Source organism: Dreissena polymorpha, chromosome 15 (genome assembly GCF_020536995.1).
Source record: "Dreissena polymorpha isolate Duluth1 chromosome 15, UMN_Dpol_1.0, whole genome shotgun sequence".
Lineage (NCBI taxonomy): Eukaryota > Metazoa > Mollusca > Bivalvia > Myida > Dreissenidae > Dreissena > Dreissena polymorpha.
Genome location: NC_068369.1, coordinates 29079453 through 29107226, shown reverse-complemented (window position 1 = coordinate 29107226; position 27774 = coordinate 29079453). Strand labels below are relative to the sequence as shown.

The following is a 27774-nucleotide window of genomic DNA, read 5'->3' as shown; positions in this document are numbered from 1 at the left end:
GCTGCTGCTGCTGCTGCTGATGATGATGATGATGATGATGATGATTAGGATGATGATGATGATGATGATGATGATGATGATGATGATGATGATGATGATGATGATGATGGTGATGATGATGATGATGATGATGATGATGATGATGATGATGAGATATTCAGTAAGTGATTTGAATGATGTTTTGATAAAGATTATAATGAAAATAACTACAATAAATATACTGAAATTGACGACTTATGCAAAAAGTCTTCAAGCAGTTGTATAATGGTATTAATTATGTAGATAATTTTAAGCACTCTCGAAACCAACAAATTCTTATTATGATGTCGGAAAGCAATTCATCATCATTGTACACAAAAACACATATGTTTATATTTCTTGGCGAAATCTTGTTTCACGCTAAACTGCCAAAATAATATGCAACAATATGAAAGCTGCGCGTTTCGGGAGAAAAGTTAATTAATTTGAGCAAACTCACGAGCACGCAGAAGTATATCTACATAATCACGCTGGGTATGCGGATACTTTGATACCAGATGCCACTTCGATACCAGATCACAACAAAAGTCACGCGCGAGAGGTAAGTTCATCAGTTTTTTTCAAGTTATATCACAAAGATTAGTGTTTTAGACAAGGCGAATGGTCGAGTTTATAAATGGTGTATCCTTTTCTATTGGAAAGAAAAAAATCACGGAAGAATGGTAGATTTTTCCCCAAAAAATAGAAAAATCGGTCGGAAAACAGCATAAACTGGATGAACAGTAAACATTTCAACAAAACAAAATAAAACTACTTAGAAATATTGCAATAAATTGTTTGATATTCCAGCATGTAGAGTAAGTGCTTCAAATACTGAAATTTTGATAGTATTCAATGAAATATAAACAAAGATAGAGCATGTTTTAATAGGTGGTATGCATGAAGTTGCGGACACTTTGATTAGGGCAATTCGGATAACAGATACTTTCAACAAATCGGGCACTCTGATAACCGAGTTTTATCTTCTACCTGAAATGCATTTATGTATAGTATGGCTATTGTAACCAAACATTTTGAAGTACGAATAAATTTGCATTGTCAAGCGCGTAATTACATACACATGTAAAATATAACCATATGTTCGTTTTCAAAAATCGTATAACTATTAACTCATATAATTAATATTATAAGTGAAAATTTTAAATAATATTCATATGCTTATTTCTGAAGTAATATATTTCAATTGACGACCGAAAATAATTGTCTGAATAATCACCTTGTTTTCAAGTGGTAAATTGAGATGAAGAGTATTGACAATACAACGGATCATGTAGATCAACGTGACTGTGTTCAATTGAACTTATAGCAGGACTCTAGATAAGGGGAGCAAGGGGTCTTAAAGCGGCAAATACACATTTGTTCTTCATAAAACCCTTTGTCATTGGTGCTCGTTATAATCGCATCATGAAAAAATCTTTCCACAGCTTTCGCACATGATAGGGCTATGTTTCACATCGATTTGTTTTCTTTTATCTTCCTCAGTCTTAAAGAACTGAGTGCACACTGAACACTTTATGCATCCATCCTCGTGTGTCTTGAAATGGCGCTTCAAGTTGGCTTTCCTAGCATAACTGGCCTCACAAATTCCACACGAGAACCGCTCGCTAGTAGACAACTCCTCTTCTAAACTAATGTCTAACAACGAGCCGTCGGCGGCATTCATTAACTCCGATTCGCTCATCCTGAAATATATAATAATGACACGTTAATCCAAGTTCGTATACAGAATGTGTTGTGTTTATAATAATAACAACGACTGGTATGCACAACTTTGACACCACTATCGTGTGATTAAATCGACCGCCTGTACCATTATTGCTTTTTTATTTACTGGCATTAAGCCAATAGAATTTAAGACCTGCATCGCTGCTGAAATTTAGCTCTTAAGTGCAGTTTCAGCAGAGTGATGTTTCATGACACGCTATCTAGTATATAATTAAATGGCCTTAGTACCTTCATGAGGACATAAATGTACATGCTTTAGATCAGCCGTTTCGCTATAAATAATGTAATTTAAAATTACATAGTACACGAGGTTAAATCATTTTAAATTACCATCTTCGATATGTCTGATGAGTAACATTTTAAATGTAATTTTAAAAAGTTTAAGCTCGTGTACTATGCGAATCCAGCTGTTGGGTGACTCATACAGACTGTACTCATCAGACATATCGAATTAGTTTCATGTGTCTTTCACATTTATACAAAATCATTATCATATTCCAAAGGGATAAGAACATGTTTCGGTTATTCGATTTTAATTTACGTCAGTACATACTATTTTATGTGATGCCTGCTTACTATAACAGTATTCCACAGCGAATTCTGCATTTCTGATTCACTAAATAGAGTGTGTAATATCTGGTAAAAAGTGTCGACTAATCTGGAATCGAAGTGCCATTGTCTTTGAGATGATCGGTAAACGAAGTGTCCATGAAAATTTCGCATCCGACTCTTAAAACATATGAATTTCCTTAAATAAGTTAGTTTACTAATATTTAACATGTTGTAACATTAATGGACATATTGATCTTTTATTTCGATAACTTGGCACGTTCTTTATTTATTTCCAAATATTTTTATTTTGTTAAAATACCTGCTGATCATCGAATTTATGATGATTATCGATGGAATTTTAACTTTTTTTTATTATAATCCACTTTTTTCTCACGAATTTCTTGTTCCCCGATACGAAGTACTATACCATTAATCGACCAAACAATGTTACGGGAACGGAATATAAATGCAAAAAACTTGAAGAACTCACCTCTCGCGCGTGGCTTTTGTTGTGATCTGGTATCGAAGTGCCATCTGGTATCAAAGTATCCGCATACCCGGTGTGATTATGTTCTAAAAAGATTGTTTGTTTTTAAAAGGATTTTTCAGAAATACATTTTTACTTTGGGCTTGTTAAAATATCGACTCACACGTTATAATATAACAATCACTGATGAGGACATGCGATTTTGTTAAGTGCATATTGTAAGAACGAATGCACAAAATTGCGATGTTTTTGAAATTATGAAATGCTGTACTTTAAGATGCAGAACACAGAACTTGTGACTGATTTTTTGTAGATTTGATCCACGTTCTGGAAAAACGGTGTTTAATGCAGTTCTGGAAAAACGGGGTTTAATGCATGTGCGTTAAGTGATGTGGAAGAGTAGCCTGTGCAGGCTTATCAGGGACGACACTTTCTGCCTGGACGGAATTCAGGGACGACACTTTCTGCCTGGACGGAATTTTCGTTTAGAAGATGCGGAAAGTGTCGTCTCTGATTAGCATTGACGCACTTTACTGGCTGATCATACAATTTTACGCGTATTCCTTAACCACAGTTTTGCAAGAGCGAGGCACAAATGAATCAAGGCAAAATGTCCGCTGCCTCAAGATATGAACTGATAACTGTTAAATAACATAGTAAGATTTCAACTTCTTTATTAACATTGGTCAAACCGATAATAACATTGAGATGAACATATCACATGACCTTGTAAATAATACATAAATAAATACTTTAATTATTCTGAGTGTTTTTATCTGTCGCATCATTGCATGTGGATACGCAACAACAAGCCTGTTTGTAAAACAAATAAATGGATCGAATCGAAATATTACGCGAAATAAAACTTTGACATCGAAATGAGTCTCGTTCTGCGAAAATGGGGCTTAATCCATGTATGTAAATTGTCAACCCAGATTAGCATGTACAGTCCACAGAGGCTAATCAGGGACGACTTTTTCAGCCTTGACTTGATTTTCCATTAGACGAGACTTAATGAAACAAACAAGAAAACTCCATAAAAATGGAAAATGTCGTATCCGATTAGCCTGTGCGGACTTCGCAATTCAATCTGGGACGACACTTGCATTAAACCTCGTTTTCCCAGATCGAGGCTCAAAACTATAAAGGCATAATGGCTGCTGCGTCACATGCACCGATAACTTATTTATTACAATATAATATGTTGATTTGTTTAGATAGATAATTACATGTATACGAACCAATAACATCATCTTGATATTAATGAATAATTATAATTATTTTCTTATTTTGAAATCGAAATAAAAAATGAATCGAGTCATACCTTATCCGTTGCAGATTTAATTTAAGCCGCGATCTGGGAAATACGGGCTTAATGCATGTGCGTAGTGTTTCGTCCGCAAGAGCTAACCAGGGACGACACTTTCTTTCAAATTCGAATATTGTTGGATAGACACTTCTTTTTAAACAACATAATCGACAACAGTGCAAAGTGACGTCCCTGATTAGCCGGTGTGCACTGTGCAGGCTAATCTAGGTCGATACTATGAGCTTATTCATTAAACCCGGTTTTCACAGAGCGTTTGTCATGTTTTGAGTTGACGGCGTTAACAGAGAAGCCAACAGTTCAGCGTTCGGCACGTGCTATCGAGAACCAATATCGGCTATTCGTAATTGCATTTGCCGCGCTCGCTCGCCCAAATCCCGAACCGCTAATGAACCCAAAACGGCAATAAAACGCGCTATTAACAATCTCCGTCACGCTTCGGTAACGTTCGGTAATTTCCGTGACGAAATTGGTGTCATTGAATTCCTGTGTGGGCCGTAAAGGCAGCCATTAATCAGCTGACCGTGGAGAATTGTGGAAGAGATTTGTTAAGCAGGAGTCAATAAAATACAACAAGACCCAAGTGTCTGGTTAACTGAGCAACTATTTTTTTCAATCACAACTCTTGTTTATCAGCTTAGTATGAGTGTTGTTGTCGTCGGCATTATCATCCGCAGCATCAGCGTCGTCATTATGACTATCAACAATACATCATCAGCAGCAGCGGCATCCCAATAACAACAATAGCGTCATCATCGTCGGCAGCATGTAGTGATATGTTCTCTTGGTTTATTACCGTGATCACCCTAGGTTATCACACGCATTAAAAAGCATGCAAGTACCTATACATTACCAGAGCATAACCCTTTATGAATATGCGTGTATTTCTATACAAAGTAATACAAAAATCTAGAATCATTTTATTACAAAAACTCCAATTCAAATAAGTCGTTTTAGAAAATTGCAACAAACTTTGAGAACCTTAATTAAGAGAATATATTTCGGCCGTAAATAAATCATTATTTCGCCACGTCTTTATCACCGGAAACATAACACATTCAATTGCTAAATGTCAAAAGTCCAGACATCTAGTGTGCCACCGTGATCAAGATATGAGGAAAATATCGTTGATATCCAAATCAATGTGAAAACCCGCCATTGTTGACGGCTGAAAACGTTAATGACAACCATAATTCGGATAGGACCATTAAATCGGACACCGAGGTCAATTTGGATCGTATCGGTGCGTTGTGAAGATTAATTAAAGAGTAAAAATATCTGTTCCTGCAATTAAAGTCTATTAACCGAATATATCAATCACTAATTTAATAGTATTATCAAAACTGTTAAACCGCGGCGGTCTGATCTCGGTTAGTTGAGGAAAATATTCAAATGAGATTGTCGCCTGTTTATTAATAGGCCGTTTTCAGGTGTATTGTTACGGGCATCTTTTATTACCATTAATAACAATACCTATAATTTGCGGATAGTTTTATTTTGTTAGTTTTATCAACACTTTCGGGTCGTAAACTATATTTGGTTTGCAGATAAAACGAAACATGTGAGGAAGTGGACACAGACAGGTCGAGGTGATTGACAACTTATGGCCTTTAAAACACTTGCATAGACTTTGCACTAAACATGTGAGGAAGTGACCAGGGAAAGGTAGAGGTAATTGGCAACTTATGGCCTTTAAAACACTTGCATAGACTTAGCACTAAAATCATAGACGTTTATTTGCTTTAAATTCGTTGGTGTTCTTTTAAGTAGCTTTTTGAAGACCTCGATTTTATTGTAAAAGAACCAAACGTGCCCTGAATAGGGAAGCATAAATTGTAAAGAAAGAAACATTACTATTGCTGCTACAACAACAACATCATGAACTACTTTTAATGCTACCATTACTTCTACCACCACCGCTACGAATTTTCTTATATAATTCTGCCATAGCTGCTTCTTTGATACAATTTCTATCATAACTTTTTTTATATCAAAACAAATAAGACACTGATTTCTTTAGAAATTGTTTTTGTTAAAGAAAATGATTTGTTTTTAGATATATGTATATATATATATATATATATATATATATATATATATATATATATATATATATATATATATATATATATATATATATATATATATATATATATATATATATAACATGATAATCGGATAGAAACACAATCTATGAAATTGCTATTTTATAAAAGATCAGTGGAAAAAATATATCCAGTAATTCACGTACGGAAAAAGCATTCACGTTTAAATAAATAAAATATTAGCATTTAGCATGCGAACTATGAATGGCTTTGATTCGACAAATACATTAATAATATCACATGTTTAATTATGTACAGTATTTTGCGAATATCATTCACGTGTACACAAAAAAATAAAGAATTAACACGTGTGGCAAGCAAAATATGAATGGCGTTGATTGGGAAAAAAAATACAAATAAATATCACACGTTTGAAATACGGCGTGTCAAAAATATGAACCACTACAACTGGTTTTATATTTGTTGTAGACTTTAATTAATATGAAGAATACAAAAGCACTTTCTATATTGTTACGACAACGTTATGCTGCAGTCTTTTTAGAATGAGCATCAACGAGCAATTTAGAAATGGGGACATACATGTACATATTAAAGATCGGTACTCTCACAAAACGGTCCGATATTCGATATACAAAACGGTCCGATATTCGATATACAAACGGTCCGATTTATCCGAAGCCAATAGTCTCTCGACCACCAACAAGTTTTACAATGGTCAGATATCGGCTGTCGATTTTGTATAACACACATGCAGAGCAAGAGGATATTAAATAGCATTTTCATAGTGAGTCATTCATGTTTGCGTTTAAATTTAAGCTCAATGCACTTTATTAGCCGGCTTTCTGGGTTCATTATCGAATTATACTCTTATTATACGAGATGCCGGCAAATTGTTGTTCTTTTTGTTTTTGTTAACCTATGGACTTTTAACGTCAGTTTGTGATTAAAGATCCTTCGTGCGTGCAACTCTATCGCAAGTCGGTGGGGGTAAACCGTTTTTCGTTAATTGAAATAAAATTAAAAATATTTTGTTTATCCTGATTTCGTAGGTGAAAATTTGAAAAATTATAATTATTTATGTTTTTTTTTTATAATAAATGTTCACGCTGTCGGCTTCGAACGGTCGGACAGCGGGAATCTCATTTTTTTCTTGGCCTAATTAAAACGTTTATATGAACGTTGTTGTCATCGCCGGGTATGTCCGATGAATCCGATGATCCAGCGCCGAATCGAAGTCTGAAAAAGTGTAGCCGTCATCGTCGTATTTACGGCGAAAGATTTTTGACAAGGTCACAACGCGACCGGTGTGACACGGTCGTTCGACGTGCGAACGTTTGGATTCCTTCTCAAGGGTCCGTTTTGTGAAGTCAAACGGCGCCGCCTAATCATTGCGCGGATCATATGGGCTTCAGTTTTTAGTTGTTCGCTTGCGAACAACTAATGTCAGTACCAAAATTTTCAAGTCAGTTTGCTCTTAGCTACGATAAGCCTGATAAAATAGTTCGCCATTTATGTCAGAGGTTTCAGTTCTTCCACTATATATTTATTCATAAATGGACTCATAATGTGAATATCGTGTTTAATTGAATATTTTTGAACGGAGCGTATATAGAAAACACCATTAAACAATTTTTGAATTATACGAGTAGCGGAAGAGAATGTTTATGAATGATTAAAAAAGTCACCTATTTGCTGCCTCCTAATAACGTGGTATTTTGCGCAGCACCGTTCATTCGAAATCGAAGGCATGGGGAAGTAAAACTACTGCAGATCAACAAGAGATATGCAACACTATGACGCGTCTGCGTCACCTTCGTTCCATAGTGCTTGCTAGTACAGCGGTATTAAATCTGATATGTCTGGGAAACGTTCTTGTTTTCTCAATTACACCGGTGATAACGGTGATAGTATAAGTTAAAGTTTGTTTATATTTACAGTTTTAAATTTATAAAATGTTGAACATGAGTTCACAAATAACTACAGGTATACTATAGACAACGACACAAATGCTTTTTAATCGCTAAAACCGAATATATAAAACACACTAAATGTAACAAAAATATCTTTAAAAAAGTTATTCGACGTAAATTCTGACTTTGAATTTAAGTTAGATAATTTACTTTTCTAAATTATTAACTTTACAAAAAAAGTTTAACTATTGTTTTTTATTTTTACAATTTTGCATATTCACCGCATGAGGTTCTTTCTTCCCCCACGAAATATATCGTTATTTATATTTGAATAAAAACATGCAATATTCTTTCTTCACCATCGAAATATATCGTATATTAATATTTGCTTAACACGCAGTTTTCTGTCTTCATAATCGAAAAATATATTGTATGTTAATATTTGATTAACACGCAATTTTCTTTCTTCACGATTGCAATATACCTTACATTATTATTTGATTAGCACGCAGTATTCTTTCAACACATTCTAATCAGACTATCATAGCCGCGTCATGCGAAAATTAACCTATGGCGTTCCGGCCAGCGCATCTCAATATAAAGAAGTGAAACTCCAGATGCTGGAGCAGTATTGAATTTTCATTAAAAACAATTATTTGGTCCTTTATTTAAGGTAGTGCACCTCTAATGGGCACATATCCAAATATAATCTAATTAATTATTTTCTTAATCAGCATCATTTCACTGAACTACATGCAAATTTGTAGGTAGGCTTTCCATGCTTTTTAAAAAAATATACCGATTTTTTCAAAACCACCCCCACGCTCGGCTTTTGTCCAGTTTATTTTCACCCCTGGGGTATATAAAAGTTCCATAATTCATTCAAATTTCCAAATATGGGCATGCAGTTGGTGTGTACAGATGCTGTAAAGGTGTTTAAAGTTTAAACAAGATGAAATAAGTATTCTTTTACAGACATTTATTTTTTACAAATTTTTATCTATGGAAGAGCACCATGAAATGTAAGTGATTTCAGCCAAGTAAAAATTGGGTCGGTTAAAAACAAAGTGTCATAAAATTCAAAATAGTATCATTTAAGTCATATTTTAAACTTAGTTTTTATAGAAACACTATATACAGCATAAATACCAAGAACTAGACAGATTTACCGTTTACTTTTTTAAATAAAAATAAAAATGCAACATGCATGGTTCGTATTTTCAACAGTAAATCACCCAATTTCGCCATAACGTTGTTTTAATTTTAATAATTGAAAAATGTGCATAAAAATTGCAACATATTTAACAATAAATATAGCTTATATGCCATATTAAATCAAATTACGTTAGAAAATAAATAAAACGCGTCGCAAAAAAGTATACGTCGTCGGCCGGATTCGAACCTGCGCGGGAATATCCCAAAAGATTTCTAGTCTATCGCCTTAACCACTAGGCTACGGCACCTAATAGTAGGCTCTTCAACCTTCGAAGAAATCGCGGGAAATCATTAGAGGTGCACTACCTTAAGGCAAGTGACCGATTGCCCAAACAGTACAAACAGCACAATACAGCACAATACAAACCAACATAAACACAAAATATGAATAAAGCTGGGGTCACCGCCTTGGAACGGTCAATGCAAAGCATTAGGGGTTTAAACCTGGTTATAGAGCGCTCAACCTCACACTTGGCCCAGCAATATTCATAATATATTTAATTGTAAATAAAATTCAACGTCATAGCAGTGTAACTCAAGTTAAACAATAATAAAAGGGAATTAAAACGCATTCAATTTAATTACTATTTAATTACTCAATTGCATTGAAGATACAAGAGTAACAGAATGACTACTTTTTGACGAACGATCAAATAAAACTATTAACAATTGTCAACTACATTCCTTCTTTATAGAAAAGATTTGAGAATATAGAATCATGGAGTTAATATCTCAGATAATCATCGCGCGAATACAGGAAGAAGCAGCAATAATGGGTGTAAAAATTCCATATTACATAGCTTGGTTGTTAATGTGACTGCTAAAAAAAAATTTAATCAAACAAGAAACGCCTTTCAGAGAGAAAATATAAATAAAATGGAACGTTATAAACCCAATGACCTATGCATGTAGATTACAACTGGGAAAGTCGGTCGTATGACGTCACAAAAATCCATAATGACATAATGACGTGAACAAATTCCAGGGGAGGTACTAAATAAAAATATTAATGGGGCTGTGCTACTAATAAAACAAGTTTAGGTGATTTAATATTAAGAAGCAAATGAATAAAAATGGTAATTCCATTAAAGCGACATTATTGGAATCAAACAGTATATAGGTGTTTTGACAACTGAAGACAGAAATGATTTGATGTACGATTTGAGTCCAAATGTAGTTTACATGCAGATTTGTTCATACGACACAATGACACAATTTTATTCAACAGTGAAAAATGCCTATAATGTAGTATTAATGCAGATGTGTTGATACGACACAATGACACAAATGTATTCAACAGTGAAAAATGCCTATAATATCACTAATGGTTCCACATTTTAAGGGAAGAAAGATATAGTGAATCGAAAATCATCAAACACGTGTTTTTAAGTACATAAGCATCGTATCCTTTTGATAAAAACAAGTTAATTAAATTGAAAAGTTTAATATGAACATTTGGTTTAACATATTTTAATTTGCGGACACGCTTCAAAACATCTCCGTAAAATGATGGATGGGAGATTCCATTATTTAAATGCCATTTTAAAGAAACATTATATTTTGAAATTAAATCACCATACTTAATGTAAAATCTAGCAAATTTATTTCTTAAGTTATGATACAAAAAGCCTTGTTTTAGCAATTTTTTAGTTAATATTAAATTACGATCATTAAAATCTTTAGTACACGAACATGCTCTGGCATAACGTACCAACTGCGAAATGTAAATACCATAGGAAGGTCCTTTAGGGATGTTGCCATCTAGAAACGGAAAATTCACAATTTCAAAGTTAAAATCGTCCCGTTTGTCGTATAAACTAGTTTTGATTAAATTATTATTAATAGTTTAATGTAAGTCTAAATACGCAGCGTCTGTATTGGATATACACGATCTTTTTAAGACTAGTTCTTTTGGGTAGATTTTGTGAATATATTGTTCAAATAATGGATTATCTAAATTAAGTATGTCATCAATGTACCTACTAGTAAGGTTAAAACAATTAATCAAATCTACTTGCTTAGTTTTAGATAATTCTAACATAAAGCCTAGCCTGCGCATTTGCGCAATCTGATCAGAGGCGATGCTGTCCTCAAGGTTTAATGGTTTCATTATTTATCTCCTGACGAGACTGAGCCATACGCAGGCTGATTGGGCTATATATATGATGGCCGCATATAGAATAAGACCCATTTTAGCATGACGCGGGTCTTTAAAAATCTAATCACGAAATGTGAATGGAACATTTAAGCACAATACTTTTCGATACAAAATTGAGTTCAAAATAGCAAACTGGTAAATAAGGGAAGCCTATCCAGGCGTTCAGGAACGATGTCCATACGTGCTGACCGAGTACGGCAAACATTTGTGATTATATAATTAGACGATTTTCCGCTTATCGTGACACAATAATATTTTGGTAGTGTTTTTTTTATATATATTGAATCAAAACTATGTTTGTCGATAGTCAATTATGTCTTCCCCTGGCGATTTAGTGACCGAGAACAGATCGTGATATTCTGCGAGATGGATTTAAACGCGTAATTGTTACTGGGCCACAATCTTTGTCGTTTAAACATGCAAATAGTAGTCAGGAACTTCTTACACTGAGTGCTACATCCTTTACGCTGTGCGCAGACACAGTGATGTAGCCAAAGTTAAGGGGACTCATATAGAATCAGCCTATTAAATAATCGAATATATTCAATCGTGTCTGCTGGCGTTATGCAAAGGTCATTTCAGGCGAAAAGCTGGGTTAAACAGTAAAACAGATACGAGGTAAAAGCCCGTTAGTGTTTTATACCCATGTTAAGGTCAGATACTGGTTGACACCATGTAAATTGCTAGTGAAACAAGTAATGCATAAACAACAAAGTACGAGAAAACAGGGCTGTCTTTATGACTACATAATTCGTGACTTAAAAGTATTGATCGCAGATTTATTTATTTATTTATTTTCATCATTTATCTTATTGTATATTTTGAATTTGTATATGGTGTCAAAAATATAAAGTTTTGTACAATGAATTTCCATCAGACCATGTTATTGTTATTTTGTCTAAGTTTTCTCTGTAACATAAATAGGATGATAAACAGTGCACACACATCTCGACCGGTGCATTTAACACACTCGTTATAAATTTGAATGGCTTGTGTTCATTTCAAACTTGTTATTAATTAAAACAAGAAATATCTTTAAAAAAGATATACGGCGTTGATTGTGGTTGAAGTTTATGGAAGGTAAAGATTTAAATGAATGAGATCAAGTTTAGCTAATATCTTTTTCTGTGCAGTTTTTAGCTGCATCAAACGCAGTACGGGATGTTACGCGGAGTTTTCGCGGCTTATTTTACATTATTACATATTGCTGGTCATAAACCTATAGATACAAAAAAGAAAACCAAAGTCAACCGGCCACACGCGAAGTCTCCGTACATATTTTAAATATGTATACGCGCGTTCTTCGAACAAACCTGTTTGAGTGGTTTATCGGGAATTGCTACGTGTATTTGATTCGATTATTAACAGTATCGAGAATCATCGCGCTCATACTTAATACATTAGTCAATATGCTGCAATAATACATTAGTAAATATGATGGAATAATTCTTGTTAATTAATTAAAAATAATATTTATCATGGTATTGTTGAAAACACATTAAGAATCTATTATTGACATGCCATAAAATAAAATCGCTGGATATCTTCATTTCACATCTTTCTGGTGGTAAAGAAAATTCCGGTTCACCTAGTTCACGCTATAGCGTCTTTATTATATAACTATTATATAACTGACCGCGAACTCCGAACAGCACAGAAGGTCTGACCTGTATATAAACTCTGACATTCAAACACACTAACCGCGAACTGACCCCTTATACCTCGCGGGTTGAAATGCAACACATTAAAGTGAGGCATCGCTTCCACTGCTCTTTATACTTTTACATATAACATGTTGACAGGAATATGGAAGTCAGTACTAAATATGAGAACATGGCCTTTAAGTACACAACGTTCTCGCGCTGAAAATCCTCTGAAAATAAAAGATGTACGCACAAACTGTATTGATGTCGAGATTGAGTGTAAAACTGTTCTATCTATAAAGCCTTTTTATTAGAGATAAAACTGTTTCATGCTGAACACGCAGTAAAACAATGTTACAAAGACGCGGACATGTTTCCAATGTTCTAGTGGTATTATCAAATCAGCCAATGCAGTCAATGAAGTGTATTCATCTGTACTTGGCCGCGGGAAGTTTTATTTGAATTCTATTGGACGCTAACAAAGGTCAGGCTAAGGTGAAAAGCTGGCGTATACAGCTGACGCCGAAAAATGAGTTGCGTCTAAGATCATGCATTAGCGAACAACTTCAGTGCATTCAGCGCTTTGATTTAATTTCGATTTTCATTACGTGAAATGACGACAGATATTTGATAGGAGCTCGGAACCAGTTTAATCTCCTTTCGATGTGTAATGTTTAAAAATAGAGCGTGTGCTATTTCAACAGCGCACACATTTTTCATTGCTCGTGGAGACAACTGCGTGTTCGGATCGAACGTTCAAATATGTTTTGCGAGATCATATTTGAGTCTCCCACAGGTACGTGATTTATGTTGATTAACGCTCTTTTACACGAGCTAAATACTCCGTATTTTACATAATTATTAATTCTAAAACCTCGAATTTAAATCCGGAATAAACCCGGAAGTAAATGTCAGTTTGTAATTTATTGCCTTTGAACACGCAATTTGTCGTCTGATTCACATTTTGTCTGAATAATAAGATGTTTTAAATAATGAACTTTAAAGTTTTTTATTTTTTTTTAATATAAATTAATTTAATTGTGGTGGCATTAACGCAGTGAAAACGAAAGTACTCCCTAACAACGAGTAAATATTAACTGTTCATAAATTAAAATACAGACAATCTCAAATGATAAACGCGGGCTAATGATAGCGGTTATCGATCGATGTAAATTGTTATTGTCAAGGGAGTACATAGAGAATACTAGGTTAGCGTTGAATACAGAGAAGTTTATGTTGCGAGGCTTAGAACGCCGGAAGCGCGAGCCTTGGCGAGCGCTTTCGGTGTTCGAGCCGAGCAACATAAACTTCTCTGTATTCAACGCTAATCCTAGTATTCTATTTATCCCATTTGATTTTTTCAACGTGACATTTAACATAAATAGATCTAATAACCTTAACAATAATTTAAATTCAGTCATAAAAGCGCTTAAAATCTTACAAATGTAACCATGCGTAGTGATATACATGTATTGTATTTGTTCTGGTAGTACGCAAAATAGTCTTTAAAAAATTCACACACAAACTGTAAAACAAGTAAAAATATCACCATATGCCTACATTCAATTTTACGCAGTATGCGAATTTTAACACATTACGACCGCGAAAAGAAGATTTTACTTTACTATAATTCATTTTATTTTCGAAAGAAAATGATCAAAATCCAATATGGCGGCGATTGCTCCAGACAAAATGCTGTCGATGTCAACATACATACATGTACACCATCGACGACCTAGTTCTGGCTACCATAACTTTAAATGTCGCTTTTTATGATTTTTGACTGGCGCGACTTTGTACAGGTCTGTCATTCCTAAATAAACTGTACGCTGAAGTTTCTTTAGCTATCGAATACCTTGACAATTTTGACGAGTAAACAGACAATTGCAGCGACTGACACTTTATTTGACAAAATATACAGGGCAATACGTTTTCCGACTTCGGACGACGAATTTAAGGACGCGCAGAACGTGTTTTTTTATATAATGTTATGGGTATGCCGTGTGTGATCCGATGCATCAATGGCGCCCATGTTTAAATTCAAAAATTAAAATCATAAGAACAGGGAACGACAAAAGTACAAACAAAAATAAAAACACGTAAGAACTAGTATCTTACCTTTCATTATCCTTTAAAATCCATCTAATAATCCATTTAACTCAATAATTGACGATTTTGCATCTAGGGTCTTTAATAATTATTTTAGCATAGTTAAATAAAGACCCTTATGCCATTCTATCACTTTATTCAAATGAGTTTATGAACGCGATAAACTTTCTTCTTCGTCACACGCTACGTCATGTACTCTACATTACTGCTGTTCAAATGAACCGGAGCAGTTTATCTAATAATAGCCGTTGGTAAACTCGGTTGCATTTGCAGATTTCTGCATACAAACATAATTATGTTTAAACTTGCACAATGTTTTATATGTCTATGGTAAATGCCCTTATTGTACGAGAAAATAATTTAATATATAAATACACAAAGAATGGAAAACATTCCAGTACACAACAGATAAATGAGTAGAAAATACCCGTGTACAAAATGGGACGTTCCCAATTCCAGTGTGGTGCTATTCTTACCATCTTATACTTTACACAGCTCTATGCCTAACGTGAATTAAATAGGAAAGCAAACATAGCAGATTATTCATGAACTGTGCGATATGTGTATGGCTTGTTGTACATTCTTAATATTTAAGTTAAATGTCAAAAGTATATGCTTTGGTTATAAACAATGCACATTACACGAAATAAGGAAAATATGATCAATTGACAATTCAGATATGTTGACAACCAGTACATGTAGAAAACATGTGAAATAAGTCGCGCTTATAATAAATCGTCAAAAAAATGGGGAAAATGACGCAATAAGTATGTCATTTTATGACGCCATCAATCAACTGATTCATTATACGGATGGCGAAAAATTATGTCATATGACTAGATTTAAAGGTTGAAGGTCGTACAATTTTGAAGCTTAAGTTTTGTCGACTTTGTTTCTTATGAAAAATCATTCAGTGGTAAAGTAAATATAAATTTAAAAAAATAAAACAAAAATCGTGTTATTTTATATTTTATTTCAAGAGTTCTTTTGGTGAATATGTCATATATATATTTTTCTGCAAAATATGCACATTTTCTTCTAATGGGTGACCTTAAAATTCGATCAATGAACCAAACAATATCGACCCAATTTTAGCGCATATCACATGACGTCATTTAAAAAGTAGTCCGTGCACGCGACAGGTATATTCCACAGTGTTGAATACAAGCAAGTATATTCCACGACGTGTTATACCGTCAATGTCGCGGTGAAAATGGGATAAAAAACTACATTGAAACATGTATTCGTAGTCGTAGCTTATTGATTATGGCGAAATATTGGGAGGGGTTATTTCAGTAATCTTCGATAGATTAAAGTAAATTATTATAAAAATAAACATGTAAGTATTTATGTGAAAATACTGAGCTCAAGCCGGGGATTGAACCCACGACCTCCAGAGTGGTAGTCATACACTTTAACCGCGTCGCTAAAGAGCTAGCCCAAGTGTTGGAAGTGACCTTATTTCACTTCACTTCTCCCTCTTTTAATGTTTCAAGGCCCAGACACACCCGCTACAGCATGTCTTGCATCCACATGACCCTCCCAGAAACCATTAAACAGCTTAGACCCATTCCCGCATTCACAGTTCTTTTTTGCCTCGTCGCCATTAATGTGAAAATACTGAGTTCAGGCCGGGGATTGAACCCACGACCTCCAGAGTGGTAGTCAGACACTTTAACCATGTCGCTAAAGAGCTAGCCCAACAGCAAGGCTGTTGGAAGTGACCTTATTTCACTACAGTATAGTTTATCTTTTAAATGTATATTGTGATATCCTGTGATACATATATAGGATCTGACACGAGTTGTCATATCATACCATATTTTATTAAACGAGTTCAGGAATTTTGTTAGTAAGCGAGCCTTAGGCGAGCTTACTAACGAATTTCCTGGACGAGTTTAATAAAATATGGTATGATATGACAAGTGCCAGATCTTTTTTATCACAAGCTTTTAAATGAGCAAATTAAATAAACATTATGATTTATCCCGAATGTTGTTTGCATTTCGTGACGTCATTTGACGTTGCAACGTAATTTCAGCAAAATAACAAAATATGATTGGTCAATAAACGAAAACTAAGCATATGAAAACGCTTAAAAATGTTGTATTACGCATGTGTAATAAAAAAAAATGTAATGGTTGTATTACATGGGAAACAGGGTATAGCATGTGATAAAACCTGACTATTCACTGTTTCAAAATGTAAAACAAACAATGAAAATGATCGATTGTTTTTAATGAACCCAGAATCAATTACGTGAAGGCAACTAGAACAATAAGTGGAATGTCGCCCTTTATTTATATGTCATAATCAGGTTATATTCGAGGAAATCGTCAGTTACGTATATTTAAATATACATGAACGATGCAAGAACATAAAAAAAGAAAAATGTTCGTGTTGTCATAAAATATTGTATCCATGATCGTGCAAAAACATATATCTATGCACTCGTTAGCGCTAAAGAATATAAACAAACAGGTAGCAAAAAATCGCGGAAGCATTGCTACGGGTGCATTATTGTCGAAATGGTACTGTAAAAATAAGTGGTTGAAAAAAACACGAAAAAATGCATGCACAAGAATCATGCATTTTGTAATTTCAATTAAAGGAAATAACTCCTTAAACAATAACGCAATTGTGGAACCTTATCACTGTGCGTTGTAGAATATGGATATAATAATTATGTAAAATTTTTAATGATACGGTATGTAAAATGTACAAGGAATATGAAACAGGAGAATTTATATGAAATTTTTAAACGAAGGGCAAAAACTCTCTTAAATAATGCAATGGAAAAATATTAACAATTAAAGCCGAACCACTCGAAAATAATAATTATGTACAAGTTAGACGAAAATCGATGTGGACAATGTCGGATGAATTGCGCATATAAGCTTTTTTCCTTTTTTTACCCAAAGGGCAATTGCTCCTCAAAAATAAATAATCATTTTGTAAACATGTCGCACAAACAACGTTGGAGTAGTTGCGAACAGAAGCTTTTACATGTAATTTTAAACAAAAGTCAATAAAATCTTAAACAAAGCATTTGTAAAACCTTGACGATATTTACTGCACCACTTGTTGCTACTAATTATATTAAAATTGGACGACAAGCGCAAACAAAATATACAGGAACTTGCGAAACGAAGATGCTATTGTTATTTAAAAAGCACATACATATATTATGTTATCCCTCAAAATGAACGAACAATCACATCACGTGATTACCCCCCGCTGTTACAAATATTAACTCAATCGCGCAATCTTGAAATTTGCACGGGAGCACATGGTGGTTACTATGTTGTACAAATGTGTCGAACAATCAAAGGCACAGTAAAGAAGGCAATGCTCACAGAAGAATGTGACGGAAAAAAACGCACTCACACGCACGCACGGAATAACGCTTACACTTTCTATAATTGTGCGCTTTGCGAAAAGGGATATTAAATTCTCATCTATCACATATGTTCCAATATAAAGAAGTGAAACTCCAGCTGCTGGAGCAGTATTGAATTTTCATTAAAAACAATTAGTTGGTTCTTTATTTAAGGCAAGTGACCGATTGCCCAAACAGTACAAAACAGCACAATACAGCACAATACCAACCAACATAAACACAAAATATGAATAAAGCTGGGGTCACCGCCTTGGAACGGTCAATGCAAAGCATTGGGGGTTTAAACCTGGTTATAGAGCGCTCAACCTCACACTTGGCACAGCAATATTCAGAATTATTATGTTCTTACGCATTTTTTTCTACTGTGTTGCAGTTTGTCGCAGTTTGTTGGAGGTGCTGTAGGTTTACTACCAAATAATGGCAAGTTACACACACGTATTTACGGATAAAGAAACAACAAACTGGTTTAAATCATGTATGGCCCTCAAAATCACAAAAGAAGGATTAGGACATTTTGTTGATTCGGAAATACAGAGTGTTCATCGAGCGGTGGGTAGAAGTTGTGGACAATGTTCCATAGAAAACATAGTAAAATGTCCAACTCCCGGCATATGTCGAAACGCGAGGAATTGTAACTTTCACGATACGCAAGCAAAACGGAATCGACAGTGCCCGTTTAACGTATGTGATCAAGTTAAACAAAATATTGAAAGTCACCATAGGCACAAGGTGCCATCGTGGAAGAACACTAAGGCGGAGTTGTGGATAACGGACCATTGGCAGATTGCAAAATGTTTCCTTCCTCCAGACGGTTACCTGCATGTTGCTACTGTTTCAGAAACCGATTTCAACGGTGTAATCAATGTAATGCTCAACTGTAAAGATTTTGATAATTGCCTTTCATTTCCTGTATCACCCCAACCTCCAGCAACAGAGTCTATTTTGACAAAGGTAAGTCTTCTTGAGATCTTTAAGAGTTACAATAACCCATTTATAGTGACACAAAAATCTGTGGCATGGTTCCAGATAGTTGTCGCCACAGGACATGTGGAACATAATACATTGCTGTAGAGGTATATATTAATTGCAACAGCACCGCGCCGGTTGGATGAGCACTGGACTAGAAATCAGAAAATTGCGGATTCGGTTCCCGAGCCGGCCACCTAACATATGGGTTCGGGCTCTTAGTACTGGTAAGCAACCTTACCCAGGAAAGTGGGATATAAGGCAGTGGGATATAAGAAAGTGGGATATAAGAAAGCGGGATATAAGAAAGTGGGAATTTAGTGAAATAATATTGAAAATGACAAAAACACATCAAAAGCAAACTATTGCATATGTACATATACGAATTGCACAATCTGTTTAAACAAGAACGTAATTACAATACGATATTTGTAATAGAAAATACAACATTTTGAGAGGCTAGACATTCATTAAATAATTTCACTAGATATTGAAATAACACGTAAGTGACAACTAGTCGTATGTGCAGACACATTTACAAGTTATTTATTTGTAAGAAACCATTGATATTTGTCTTCTTTTTAAGTAGGAAAAAAAACCAATGTAGCCAGTCTTATATGACATTCGTATATTTTAACTTTGAAGGCCCGTCAGATAGGTCGGGACGTACGGCATACATCAAGCTGCAAGATTACAGATGCTGATCTGCAGGATTACTTTCAAATACTAAACACTCTACTGAGCGATCCAGCATGCCTTGCACAAGACCCCTTCGCCAACGCTGCATGTACTAAGCTTAATGATGTATGTATGTTTTATTTCATTATGTTTTTATGTTTATTACCATGTTTGAGTTCGTGTTTTAATTAACGTCTTGTATGTTTCTATATTACGTGTTTGTTTCTGGGAAGCACCTTCTCTGCTAAATACATGGAGAATCGAAAGGTATGAAACATAAAGAGTCTTGAATAAAATGTATACACTTTATTGACAAGATAACGCCATTGAATGAAAACAGGTAATCAGAGATTTTCTCAGCCAGCTGTACATATCAGTTATTCACAGATTTGTATACATTCATCTGTACATGTATAAAACACTATTGTAGTGTTTCTTATTCTTATAAAGCTTGGAAGTTTTAAGTTTCTTGTTGTTTATATTGTAATCTATTATGTCGTACTATTCATTTAATTTTATATTTATGTTATATGATGGTACCTAAAAAACTAAATATCGATTTCTTCCAAAGTGGATGTGATATTTATTTGCGTAAACTTATGTGTTAAATAATAACATACTGTTTGTGCTTTAGCAACACATTATTTTGCCAATGACAACTGTTATTATTTGATTGATAAACCAATTGTTTGAAACCCTTTGGAAAACAAGTTTTCCTTAATTTAAAATGCATAATGAACTTTAAAAGTATTATTGTAATCACGTCCCCTGCGGTTGGAATAAATCAGTGTTTTTGTACCTGTAAGGTCATGTTTCCATTTTGCATAGATTGCAATATTTATTTATATGCTGAAGACTCTTCAGTATATAAAGAGATATATATAATATAAATATATTGCTTGAATTTGTACTACTACTACTACTACTACTGCTACTACTACTACTACTAATAATAATAATAAAAATAATAATAATAATAATTATTATTATTATAATCATAATAACAAATATAATTATTATAATAAAAATAAAAATAATAATAATACATATAATAATACTAAGAATACTTATTAGTTACAGAATGAACGCCTTTCGATAAGTGATGCAGAGTTGAGTGGTCTTCTGAAAGATGCACAGGGGATGCTTGAAGCGGTAAGAGCCGAAAAAGGAAACTTGGATGTAGAAATTGAAAAAGCTCTACAGAATATCAAACAAGGTTTAGACGAACTTCAAACAAAGACAGATGAATGTTTAAAGAAAATAGCAGATAATACAAAAGACAATATAAATAAATTAGGAACAAAATCAAAAGATGGTGAAAGGACAATTGGACAAAAGGCTAAGCAAACTATGCAGAAAATTGCAGAAAAGGCAAAATATATAAATAAAACAGTTGGTAAAAGAACACAGGGGTGGATTCAGAAAATACGAGAGACAACATCAAAGGGATTGGATAAAATAGAACAGACAACCAGAGATGGATATCAAAAGTTAGCAAAAAAGTCACAATACGGTGTGGACACTATAAATCAGACAACAGCAGTTAGTTTCGATAAATTAAATGAAAAGTTTAACGTAAGCGATCAAACATTAGGAATTAAGACACAAGAAGGAATAGAGAAAATACGCGCAGTAACAACACAGACTTTAGAGAAAGTGCACGAAATGGGAAAAGACGTCAGCCAAAATATTGAAAGAAAGCAGTTGGTTTGCATTGAGACATTAACGGAAACAGCAAATCGTGGCGAGAAGACTCTAGAAGAAACAATAAAGCAAAGTTCGCGTTATGGAACACAGATTATACAAGACAAAACTTATGATGGTGAACAGATTTTAGAAGACAAAACTGTTAAAAGTATCGAACGTATTCAAGAGGCTAAAAATAAACAAGGAACCTTAGACTACGAAACGAACTCAAAAGGTATGTTTTCAACAATATTTTACAATATAAAGAAGTGAAACTCCAGCTGCTGGAGCAGTATTGAATTTTCATTAAAAACAATTAGTTGGTCCTTTATTTAAGGCAAGTGACCGATTGCCCAAACAGTACAAAACAGCACAATACAGCACAATACAAACCAACATAAACACAAAATATGAATAAAGCTGGGGTCACCGCCTTGGAACGGTCAATGCAAAGCATTGGGGGTTTAAACCTGGTTATAGAGCGCTCAACCTCACACTTGGCCCAGCAATATTCATAATACATTCAAGTGTAAATAAAATTTAACGTCATAGCATTGTAACTCAAATTAAACAATAATAAAAGGGAATTAAAACGCATTCAATTTAATTACTATTTAATTACTCAATTGCATTGAAGATACAAGAGTAACAGAATTACAACTTTTTGACGAACGATCAAATAAAACTGACTATTCCAATCTAAGTATGAATTTTCTCGCCCTTAAGACTTAGCAATACAGTAAACAACTGACACAAAACGATATTCCTGACAGTAATTGTATTATTTTCCATATATACATGCAAATTCACAGCACACTTTTTTCAAAAGATTATTATGATTTATATCTAAAGATCGGGCTTTAAGGACGTTGGATTACTGATGCCATTTACTCTTTTTCAGATTTCCTCCGACGATTGAAGGGATTGTATCTTGAAACATTTAGTACGGTGTCATTATCCACATTAGATTCAAGTCTTGATAAACCTCTTTCTGAAATATATGCCGCACCGAGAGTTTATAGCATCCGTATTGACAAAGATGGTAAAAGAAAAACAGGTGATCAAATATATAAATACAAAGATTTAATCTGTAAAGAAGGTACGCCGAATAAGCATATTTTCATTCAAGGTGAACCCGGCATGGGCAAAACAACATTTGCAGCTAAGTTAGTACTGGATTGGTGCAATGGATCAACTACATCCCCCCTATTGTCCGACGAATCAGCTGTATTTGATGATGTGGATACCCTAATGGAGTTTACATTTCTCTTCTATATCGCTTTGAGAGAGGCAGGGCATCAGAGAGATATTTCACAGATGATTAAAGCCCAAATCATTGACATGATATACGCTGAAGACGAACGTGAAGAAGCATATAAAATGTTTGAACTAATTCGGAAAACTGAAAATAGTTTTTTGCTTGAAGACGGTTTAGATGAGTGGTTAGATCCGAGTGATAAACTCGTTCAGCCTTCATTGGCAGGTTTTCTCAAGGAACCTACAGTTTTGATTACTACTCGACCATGGAAACTTACGGACGAACGTATAAGAAACTCACATATTGACAGTTTATTAGAACTAGACGGTGTTAACGACAGTGTAATACTTTATGAAAGGATTCTTAGTTGCATCATATCTCAACATCTATCCCTTAAGATTAGGGAATTCAAAAGCTTTGTTGAAGCACATTACCTCCAACACCTGCTTACGTCGCCTATGCTGAACACTATGGTTGTCTGCACGTGGGCTCAAGGGAGATTCCGACAATCGGCTGGCTTATCATTGTGCGAATTGTACACAACCCTATTGGAGGGTCTTTGTAAAAAGGCGAACGATGTAACTGGATTCTTTAACCTTTCTCATAAGTCTCCAGTTAGCTGCTTTGAGGAAACCGAATATCTGCAACCAAACATCAATTATATCGAAGTTATTTCTAAAACAGCATTCCATTTCTTGTTCTCTCAGAATAAAGAAAAGGCTTTAGTTTTTAGTGATAAAGATCTTTCAAGCTACATGTCAAAAGGGGAGAAAGAGTTTGCCCTCAAAGCTGGAATTTTCACTCAAAGAAAATGTGCTATTCGCGGAACTTGCTCCTTTCTTCATAAAAGCCTACAGGAATACTTTGCTGCTTTTCATATTGCTACTACAGCGAATGTAATACGTGACGAAATAGCGGTGAAGCTGGGTCCCAAAACCACTGATGCTCTAGAAATTTCTCAAGTCTTTATCTTTGTATGTGGGTTCAATGCTTCTGCAGCGAACGATTTATCAAATCTCATTGATAAATACTTTGATAGTGTTTTCGTTAGCCCATTACAGGAAATGGTTGTAGCCGGTTTTATGGAGGCTCAAGCGAATAAGCAGACATCTATACATCTGACACTGAGTGGTATTTGTTTGAACGATGGTCTGTTAAACAGTGAGGCTTTGCGAAATATCTGGAAAGACAACAATTCAACGATGCGATATTTGTCGGTTCAAACAATGAGGCCTCTTACTGTATATACAAATGACGCTCCGAATATTTACAATGACCTTCACCTTACAAGATACCTTAACAGAAAAACAAATTCATATGTATACAAAGATTTAACACTTGTAGAAGAACAAAAGTCTTTGAATTTGTCATCATGTCACTCTCTCGAAAAACTGTCGTTAAGTGGCAAAAATATTACCCTCATGCCAGGAGCACTCAGGAACAACAATGCACTTAAAGAGCTAGAATTATTTTGTAAATGTGACGGATTAGACATGTCAGCGTGTCGCAATTTAATATCGCTGAGTACGCACACTCAAGTGACATTTATGCCACATACAATCTGTGAACTTAAGGGGCTTAAATTTCTGAAAATTAGTGGTCATTGTAACGGATTGGATTTGTCATCGTGCATACATCTAGAAAGTGTTGAGGTGGATGGACATGTGACATTTATGCCAAACTCATTTCGGAGCTTAGGAATGCTTAAACATATCATATATCGAGGCGAATGTGACTCTATGGATTTGTCATTTTGTCGCAGTCTAGAATATTTAGATATCAATACGACAGATGTTTTGTTGCCAAAATGGATTTGTGGGCTTGATAGCCTCAAACATCTTAAATTAGTATGCCGATGCGATGGATTAGATTTGACATCGTGTCAAAGTCTGGAACATGTAGATATCAGTGGTCAAGTGGAATTGCATTGCAGTGCACAATTTTCGCTAGATAAACTTACAATTCTTAAATTAAATTGCGATTGCAAACGATTGGATTTGTCATCTTGTCGAAATCTCATTAGTATTGAAATAGAAGGCGAGGTAACATTGGTGCCAAACGCTGTAACCAGATTAAACAAATTAAAAGAGCTGAAATTGCATTCATGCATGTGTGACGGGTTGGATTTATCAGGATCCCATAGTCTAGAAACCTTGGCTGTTTGTTGGTCAGTTACATTGTTGCCAAACACATTGTCTGGCGCTTTCAAACTTGAACAGCTACAATGTTTTGGTCAATTCGGCAAACATACAGTGGATATACAGAAATCGATACCACTAATCAGTTTTAGGGGCAGATATATTATTCAAATACCACAATTTTTAAAAAATATTTCATTTCAATATGTCGTGTGTACCTCGCATTGGTTGCACTGCCTTTTCAACAGTCTTCTGACAGTTGATCATCAGGTAACATGTGAACTTGGCGATTGTGTGATAACGGTCTCTGAACATATTTATCCCAACGAATATAAAAACCTATCCATTTTTGCAGAATTTGGGTGGTCAAGAGAAATTACTATTGATGATGTTATAACAACAAGCGTACAGCCCCATATAAGCGCTTGTGGCAATGATGTATCAAGTTATCTTAAACAAGACATGTCTAAATTGATACCTTTAGATCACTGCCTAGCTAGGTCATTACCAAGTGAAAAGACCACTAACAATAGTTCGGAAAAAGAATTATGTATCTCAGCACAACAAAGTATGTCCAAATGTATGGATATAGATGAACATACAACTTGCAGAAGTTTCCTCGTGGACGGTAAGATGTCTTCAAAAAGCACCATATCAGAAGTGATAGCAACGGATAATTGCCTGTATTATCCAGAAACCACACCGATAAAACAGAATATTGGCGGTAGTCCCGTCAAGGAGGTGAAGAGAACGTCCGGAGAAGAAATGTATACATTTACTTCTATAACTAATCCTACTAACAATTTTGCTGTGACAGCGAATGAACAGACCGCCGAAAACAAAAATGCCAATTACAATGGACATGGAATATTGAAAGAGACAACCAACAGCGGATATGTTGAAGTCTCGACGATTTCAGCCGAACAAGAAATGTCAAGCTCGTTTCTTATAAATGAATCTTCGAGTAAACCCAATATAACAAAGGTTAAGCATACACACAATTGCGTTGGGGCATCAATTGAAGCTGAAGAATCGTCTTTAAGTTTGCTCACTAATACTAACGTTTTTGATAGATCAAGTTTATCAACGAATGATCAGATTGACATCAGCAAAGATTGTTATCATGTGTCAACTTCTGCTGAACAGCAACTGTCAAAATTGTTTACGATAGCCGACTGCCCAGGTTATGCCGATGTAACGAGTGAAAATAAAACTATGAAAGAGTTGTGTGCTGGTAGATCAATTTTTACCGAAGAAGAAATGTCAGTCTTGATTACTTCTGATGTCATTTCGGAGAATGCAGAAACAGCATCGAAAAAGCATTCCATCCATAGCGGCTCCAACGATAATGTATCGATCCCGGCTGAACAAGGAATGTCAACTTTGCCCAATATCGAAGAAAGTTTTAGTTTTTCAGAACCAAAAACTAGGCAGGGCCCTATTGGCAATATCAGCGATGAGTTGCCGGAACCTTCTGAACAGATAAATTCAACAGTTATTGCGTCAGATGACTGTCTTTGCTTTTCGGAGTCTACAATTCTTCAACAGACCACTGGCGACTATTCCGGACCAAACGCCTTGATAAAAGCCAAACTTGAACTGAGTACATTTAATTATAGCGATTTTTTTCTTCAAAATTCTGATATTGACGAAAATAAACATACGACAAAAAGCGATACTGAGGACGAATATTTAATTTCAACCGAATTGGGGATGCCGCAAGCCATTTCATCCGGACAAAGTATATCAAAGTTGATGAATATTGATGATTATTTGAGTGATTCTGATTCAGTAAAGAGTACAGAAAATCCGTTGAACAGGTTCAGCAAGGACATAAAGATTTCTTTAGATCGAAAAATGTCCAAATTGATTACTATAGATGACTGTTCGTGTAATCCAGAATGTACAACGGTGAATACGCCCACTGACGATGTTTTAGCAAAATATGTGTCGATACCAGCAGAACAAGGAATGACAGAAGTGATCACTATGGAAGAATATTCGTCTTTTCCGTGCGATTCAATAGATGAGCAGTGTTTCGGAAATGAGGTAATCAGTACAGAACACAGAGAGGAAATCATTTACATCCGTAATCCCAAGGATCTGTCGGTGCCAGATGAATTTTGTATGTCCAGACGTACGGATTCAAATATCTTTCCGGAATATCCCGATTTAACTGCTAGTGAACGGAATTTCCTCTGCGACGATTATGAAATATTTGAGGAAAAAGGTACACATGAAATGTATGAACTGGATGATGATTACCTTTCCGATATTCCTGATAGTGATGAACGTAAACCAAAAGCTCACCAAAGCGGTCCTGCGTTGATAGCAAAAGTAACAGCAGGACAAGGAATGCTAGAAATTAATGACGATGATTATCCTTCAATTTGTCCAGGCTTATGGCGTGCACTATG

At 34.8% G+C, this 27774-nt stretch overlaps 2 protein-coding genes across 2 annotated transcripts in view; one reads left to right on the top strand and one right to left on the bottom strand.

Annotated features, from left to right (window-relative positions):
• The window catches only part of LOC127861068 (40S ribosomal protein S19-like), a 251655-nt gene that overhangs the window by 29026 nt on the left and 194855 nt on the right, over positions 1-27774 (bottom strand). The window lies entirely within an intron of this gene.
• The window catches only part of LOC127859649 (uncharacterized), a 53292-nt gene continuing 39312 nt past the window's right edge, over positions 13795-27774 (top strand). Inside the window, exons 1-5 of the mRNA XM_052397155.1 lie at positions 13795-13918; positions 19005-19582; positions 20243-20401; positions 21350-22196; positions 22863-27177. Of these exons, the coding sequence (XP_052253115.1) occupies positions 19049-19582; positions 20243-20401; positions 21350-22196; positions 22863-27177 (5855 nt within the window). The 5' untranslated portion in view covers positions 13795-13918; positions 19005-19048. The remainder of the gene's footprint in view (positions 13919-19004; positions 19583-20242; positions 20402-21349; positions 22197-22862; positions 27178-27774) is intronic.